This window comes from Acomys minous (assembly GCF_964271855.1).
Source record: "Acomys minous genome assembly, chromosome: 2".
NCBI classification, from domain to species: Eukaryota; Metazoa; Chordata; class Mammalia; order Rodentia; family Muridae; genus Acomys; species Acomys minous.
In genome coordinates this window covers 48,448,726-48,455,860 of record NC_140484.1, presented here as the reverse complement: position 1 = coordinate 48,455,860, position 7,135 = coordinate 48,448,726, and the positions used below count along the sequence as shown (strand labels likewise).

Genomic DNA, 7,135 nt, shown 5'->3' with positions numbered 1-7,135 from the left:
AGTTAACCCAGAAGCAGAAAGACTCACATGGTACATACTCACTTGTAATTGGGCACTAGCCCAAAAGGCACGTCCCACGAAAGTCTTCACTTACAGGAGACTGGGATAGATGTGAGGACATCCTACTGAGACTGAGAAATATAAGAGATAGGGAAATAGAAGGACCCAGAGGGTCCTAGAAACCTACAAGAAGAACATCATGATGGGTGGATCGGGGCCCAGGGGGCATCTGCTCAAACTCCTGCACTAACCAAGGACAATACAATAGTAAACATTGTCTTATTACTTTAAATTATCTTTTTCTGGTTTCTTTTATTTATTTATTTTATGTGTATAGGTGATCAGCTTGCATGTATATCTATGCTGTACACACTGTGTATAATATCCATGAAGGCCAGAGAGGAAATCCAGTGCCCGGAACTGGAGGTAAGTACCATGTGCATGCTACAAATCCAAGGCAGGACCTTTGGAGTAGTCAGCACTCTGTCTGCTGAGCCATCTCTCCAACCTATCTTCTACCTGCATGTAACTGAAGCCCTGTAGCCTTTTTTTCCTACCTCCTAACATGAGGACATAGTGCCATAAATTTCCCTAAGTATTCCTTTAGTTACATCACAAAATACAAGACCAACATGGAAAAACCAATTGTATTTCTATATATCAAAAATAAACAAGTATAAACCAAACCCAGAAAAGCAATACCATTTACAGTGACTCCATAAAAATACATATTTAACAGAAAATGTATAGGATGTATGCTGAGACCACAAAACGCTGAGGACAGAAACCAAGGATGGAAATAAGAGGCATGCTCTTCACAGACTGAAAGACTGTTTTAAGTGTGCCAAGCTTTGTTTTCAACGAAATCCTAGTCAAAACTGAGGCGTTTTATACATATGAGCTGATTCTAAACTTTACATGGAAAGGTAAGAGTAATAAAAGTCAAAATCAATTTAGAAAAGGAAACACAAAGCTGAAAGAATTAAAGCAGTGGATAAGACTTACTACAGGTTCTGGTCCTGGAGAAAGCTGAGCAGAAGTCTGCACATGGGCCAGTGCCAAGGTGCTCCCCCGATAAAGACACAAAGGAAACTCCGTGCTACAATTAAACATCGTCTGTATATCCTCAAAAACAAAATGGCAGACACTCCATGGTTTAAGGTTAACTGGCTATGATCACAAATCCCCATGCACTGTGTCAATCATGAAATGTTTTAGGATTGCTTAAAAATGACATGGAAAAGGCATAACCTGTAAAGTAACAAACAGCCGTCACCAAATCAGAAATTGTGTTCTGTGAAAGTGTTAGAAATGGAAAGAAACTGCAGGCTAGACTAGGGGTACCACCAAGCACTCCTGACAGAAACTCCACAATAAAAACAACCCGACTTCAGAATGAACAAAGGACTTGAACAGACTGACTGTCAATCAAAGATAGACAGGTGGTAAATAAGAATCTGAAATAATATTCACCAACAGCCATTAGGAAAATGCAAATTAAAACCATGATGAAATATCTCCATACAGCCATTAGAGTGGCTATAGTAAGAAATACAGACAACACCAAATGTTGACGAAGACTCAGCAGAAGGGACTAAATTGCCTTCCTTTGATTTTCTGAGCACTGAATAAATATGCTGACAAGTGAGTTTGGTCTTGTGGCTTACGACAGACCTGCCTTCCAGTTTACCCAACAGTTCCCCTTGAGAATACACTAGTATTGTGCATAGTGAGAAAGCACACTGTGTGTACCATATTTGAGTGAACCCTAAATGAACTCTGCACAGGAAGAGTCTTCTACTTCGGACTGTTGTGACTGCTGTGTTCACGGTTTCCTCAATGATTTTGTAAAGCTTTATAAAAGCCTGTATTATAAACGAGAAGTTACCTATTAATGTTAACAACACTGATCATACAAAGACACTTTAACAGTACTGAAATATAAACACAAAGGATGCTTGGTTTTGGTCCTTTCAGAAAAAGAATTAGGTTGGATTTTTTTTTTTTTTAAACAAGACTCCAGGAACAGAGAATACAGGTGATGAGTGCACCGTTTTGGTGCTGATTCTTGTAATTCCTTCTATGTCACCAGTCATAATAGCAATGAATCCCTCCATTTATTTCTCCATCACCATCTTCATCAAATTCTTCTACCACAGCCCGAAGCTCCTCATCACTCATATTTTCACCCAGTTCTCTGGCAACAAATTCCTCAAGCTTATTTTACCTGAGTCATCATCAAATAGTCTAAATGCTTTCAGGATCTCTTCATGTGGATCTCTTCCCAACACCCAGCCTGTCACAACTTCATTCAAAGGTGACCTTGTCCATGGCTTCTCTGTCAGTCTTTGAGAATCTTCAGTCCATCAGCCTTTTTCACATCAAACCCCAAAGCTCTCGTTGCCACCTTTAATTCATGATGAAATGTCATGGCTTGGTCTTTGTCGGTATCAAAGAGCTCAAAGGCATCTTTAATTTCTTGCTTCTGTTCTTCAGAGAGCTCTCTTCGCTGTGGCTACTACAAGCTCACCACTCAGAGCTAAACTCATTTTCTCTTTCGACAGAGATGTTCCACTCAAGGATTTTACAGCAAGCACCGTTCAACAGCCGCCAACCTCCACAATCCCAGGGACCACCCGTTTCCTCGCTGTTTAAAACACTACTGCATTTGTATTTGGTCTGTATTCTGACCTAAACCAATTGGCCAAGGTCCTCTGAACAAGTTTCCAGGCCACATAAGTGCCACCAGGAGTAGAGCACTTATGGAGGTAATGGGAAAACAAACTGGCTTTACTGTTAGTGTGTCCAAAACAACTGTGATTTAATTTGGCCTGTCAACCACATGAGGGTGACCCCAATTCTAGGGGAAAAAAAAAAGAACATCAAGGAGCTGTCAGGACCAAAGCCACCCTTCGCCAAGCTAAACATTTACTTAGTAGCCGGTGGTTTTGTATCTGCAAGCACAGGTCCCAACATCGTCCTGAGGGGCATTCCTTTCCTGACTAGATCCTAGCACAAGGACTTTCTCAAGTCCTTCCCCTCCCATGCAGCGAGCACGGCTGAACCTGAGGAGCAGTCAGGGTGAGGGGCTAGGATGCAGAGCTGTGTCACGGCCAGGACTCTCCCACAGAGTAGGCTCCATTTAGAAACAGGAAGCATGTTCGATTGCCCTGTCAGGACATGCTGGCCTGTTTTCCATGGGCTGTCTGGCATCAGAACCTCTAGAAGGGACCACATCTGGCCCAACCAAATGATTCTGAGGCACACTGCAGGTAAAGGCCCAAGACACCCTGCTGCAGATGAGCAGTCCACTGAAGGTCCTTGGCTTCACAATGTCCACAGCAGGCTTCCAGGTATAGACTTTATTAAACTACCTCACAAACACTAGGAACTAAAATCCAACTGAATTTTAACTATCTATTTACAGAGTACTGCCTACAGACCGATCAGTGCTGAGCCTGGTTCTTGCCCGGCCACCCATCAAGCCCATGCTCCAAATGGTCCAGGGACACCTGATAAGCAAAGGACACTGATGTCCACCTGAACAATGACATGTCAGACAGAAGGGAGCCAGCCCAACAAAAAAAGAGACAGAGTGACAGACAAGACACACAGACGCACATGGGCCCGGTACTGCCAAGAGGGCTGAGGGCCTATCTCATGGCTTCTTCAGGCTATAGGCCAGGCTGCTGGGGACCCTGGTGGCTTTCAGGGGAGGTGAGCTCCAAACAGCAGAGCTAGTGCGCTTGTGGTAGCGGGGCTTGTTCTTATCAAATATTTTCTCCAAGTCCAGTGGGAGAATAGTTCCGAAGAGCTCCAGCAGGTCTGGGGGGTGGTAGTACTGGTGGATGACGGCCTGGCTGAGCTGGGTACCTGAAGAAACCAGAGGCCTGGATCACTGCCTGGCACTCTCCAGGAGCTGCCCAGAGTCCAGCAACCCTCTCCACAGCAGCATGCCCTGCCCCACTCTATCTGCTCCTCTGGAGGCCCTCCTCCTGCCCACCCCACCCAACAACAATCATGCTCTTACCTCCACCTTCTAGCAGCCAAACCCAAACAAAGTACCCCAGGAGTTGGCTTAGGCAGAACTTTATCCTCCCCATTTTGTAGAGAGCTGTCCCAAGGCACATGGAGATGAATGGCAGAGCTGGGTGTGAAGACAAGCCTGTCCCTACATCTTAAGCCTCCTTGCCTAGCTATTCCCACCAATCTTGCAGACCCTAAGGAAGAGCATACAGGCTGAGAGCTGAGGGAGGCACAGCCCTGCCAGTCAGGCTGAGGAGGACTCTAGGGGGTCAGGAGGGAACACACACCCAGGGCTTGCTCCCCAACAGCTCTGTTCCTAAATTACTTCACCCACGATAATCATCTCAGTTGGGGCTTCATATCACTCACTTCGTCTTCAGATACAGACACTAAGCAACCTATCTAAGGCCAACCATCAGGCAACTTTGCTAACCACACTGGCCGTGCTTGCTGCTCAAGTGACTCGACAAGTCAGTCACCAGTGGCTTAGGGGGGAAGATTCTAGATACTGGGGGGGTTCAAACAAGCTCAGCTATGAAAGTAAACTGTCTTTCTGTCGAGTGCTGACCCACTGTGGGATTTAAAGTCAGCACCATCTGTAACCTCTAGTTCAGCAAATCCTAAAAAGCAACCTAGCGGGCCCTCACACCCAGGCCAAAAATATTACCCCCACCCCCACCCAGGCCACTGTATAAATCCAAGACCCCAAGACTCAACACAAATCCTGCTTGAGTGCAAATGCCCTTTGTCATGTCCTGCCTAGCTCTCAGCATTCTAACCAAACCCTGCTTCGTGCTCAGTTCTATGCTCCCCCATGGGTGCTTACTCAGGTCCAAGCCTCATGAGCCTGCTGAGCCAGACAGACTCTGAGGAAGAGTATGTCAGACTACCTAGCAACATGCTTTGCTTGAGCCAGAAACAGCTACACCTTTCATCCTATATCCTCAGAGAGGCCTTCAGGCCAGAGTAGCTCTCCTACCTCTAGGTGCATGCTCAAAGACCAACATAGGTCTCTCAGGTCAACGCCATAAGGCCCTGACTGGGCCCTAGCACACCTGCAGCAGCTGAGCCGCCACTTCCACACCCAACAAAGGCGAAGAAGGGAGACAGCCCCAAGCTCCTGAGAAGCTCTGGGCCCTGCTCACCTTTGGCCCAGGAAGGGATGGGTTTCCGGGGATTGGCTTCATCATCTGTGGAGTCATCGCTATTTAGATCCATCCCATAGTCATCTGTGCTGATCTTGGGGATGGATTTGGGTCCTTGTGGAGTCATTTGATAAGAGGTACAAACAGGAGACTAGAAGAAAATCAGCATGGTCATTAACACCTCTGAGTTCCTGAAGGACACTGTCACTCTAGTCATCACCCCTCACTTCTCAAGGAGAAGAAAAAAGAAAAGCTTTAGGGTCACTTTTTCATTTTAACAAGTCAGGGAATATAAAGCACTTTGTCTTACGCCCTCCCTCAGAGATGCTTCAAGCCACACCATGATCTTCAACTAGCCCTCCACTATGGATGCTCCTTTAATCCCTGCAACTAGGAGGTTAAGATAAAAGGATTCCAAATTTAAGGTCACCCTGGGTTATACAGCCAGACTCTGTCACCAAGAAGAAAAAGAGAATAAGAAAAGGAACAACAACTAAGTGACTTGCTCTCTTTCCTCTGGTGCTAACACACAGCCTGAGCTTGTAAGCAGGTGGAGAACGGGATAGAGCCCCTCCCAGTGGGGGCTTAGGCCTCACCTGCACATCCACAGTCACGTTCAGGACCTTGCTGGCTGCCGCTGCCTCCTTGGCTTTCTTTGCCTCCTGCAGTCGCTGCTCAGCCAGGCGCTGCTGCTCTTCCTGGGACCCAGCCAGCAACAAGATATTATGTGTCTCCCCGTTCCTCTTGCCACACTGCTACCCCACGTGGCAAGGCAGGCCTGTCTCTAGAGTCTAGGCCACGCTTCCCAAAGCTCTCAGCTCACAGCTCGGCACAGAGCCTGCAGAAAGCCCGTTCTCCCAGCACACCTACCTTCTTCTTCTTCTCCTCCAGTTCCTTCTGCAGCCGCAGGGCTTTCTCTCTCTCCTGCATCTCCCTGAGGACCACCAAGAATCTGTCAGGCCAGTAGTGGGGCCCTAGCCCTGTTCCTATCCCAGAAAGGGAAGCTAGGCTTGGTGGACATGCCTTTAATGAGTGGGACAGTAGAATCGGACACCAGCTTAGAGCCAACAGCTGAACTCTCCAAAAGCAAGATTCTGAGGCTGGCTTTGGAATAACACACAGCCCCACACTTCAAAACCAGGGAGGTGTCGGAGCCTGCCCTTTCTCTTTCACAGTGGGAAGAGTAGTGTCTTTCCTCCAGCCTTGCCACAACTAACACAGGAGACCACAGAGTGGGAGGGCTGATGATGGGCTGTGCCATCACTCCACACTCACGAGCTTGACCTGGAACAAGTCATTTAGCTTCCCTTTCACAGCAGTTTCCTCCATAAAGTTTCTGTTCCATAAGAGTTTCAAGGAAGGATTAAATAAGAAAACTTGCAGGGCGGGTAGCTTAGAGCAACCCTCAGAGCTACCAACTACAACACCCCATCCATGACCCCTCAGTGCTAATACAGTGCTCACCACTCAGCTCTGAAGCCACAATAGCTGCCACCACCAGTCCCCCTCCCAGACTCTTATCTCTGACTCTACCCAGAAGGCCAGCGACACTTGTGTCGCTCTATATTCGCCCTACACTGCCCTGAGAGTCCAGCCCTCTAGCTGAAATCTCATTTCTCCATTAAGTATGTCCCCATCACAAAGACAGAGTTTCTCAGGAGTGGGACAGGAAAGGAAACCGCTGCTGAGCCTGTGGGTCTGCTCACACATGTGGGCACAGTCCTAATAAATGTCAGAGAGAGGAAAACCTCACTGGGTTACCATCACCACCAAGGGAAGCACAGGGGCCAGAGCTAAAGACGCTTGATGTCCTAGACTGCACTGCAAGCATCCCTCCTGCTCACAACGCCTGTGGCAGCCCCACGGGGAGGTCCTAGGCTGTCCTACCCCACCTGCTTTACCCACTAAGAAAAAGGCACCAAAGGAGTCGGCACATTTGGCTGAAACAGTACAAAACATGGAGT

General features: G+C 47.4%; 1 protein-coding gene and 1 pseudogene across 3 annotated transcripts in view; both read right to left on the bottom strand.

Moving 5' to 3' along the window:
• Positions 1–629: 629 nt before the first annotated feature.
• On the bottom strand, positions 630–3,194 carry LOC311588744 (centrin-3-like; annotated as a pseudogene). Its single transcript has one exon. The product of its transcript is annotated as a centrin-3-like (transcript).
• A 153-nt stretch (positions 3,195–3,347) lies between these two features.
• The window catches only part of INCENP (inner centromere protein), a 29,146-nt gene continuing 25,358 nt past the window's right edge, over positions 3,348–7,135 (bottom strand). For both annotated transcript variants that reach the window (XM_084766638.1, XM_084766639.1), the window contains exons 15-18: positions 6,042–6,105; positions 5,768–5,869; positions 5,172–5,322; positions 3,348–3,873 (exon numbers count right to left, since the gene is read on the bottom strand). In XM_084766638.1, the coding sequence (XP_084622764.1) occupies positions 3,659–3,873; positions 5,172–5,322; positions 5,768–5,869; positions 6,042–6,105 (532 nt within the window). In that variant the 3' untranslated portion in view covers positions 3,348–3,658. The remainder of the gene's footprint in view (positions 3,874–5,171; positions 5,323–5,767; positions 5,870–6,041; positions 6,106–7,135) is intronic.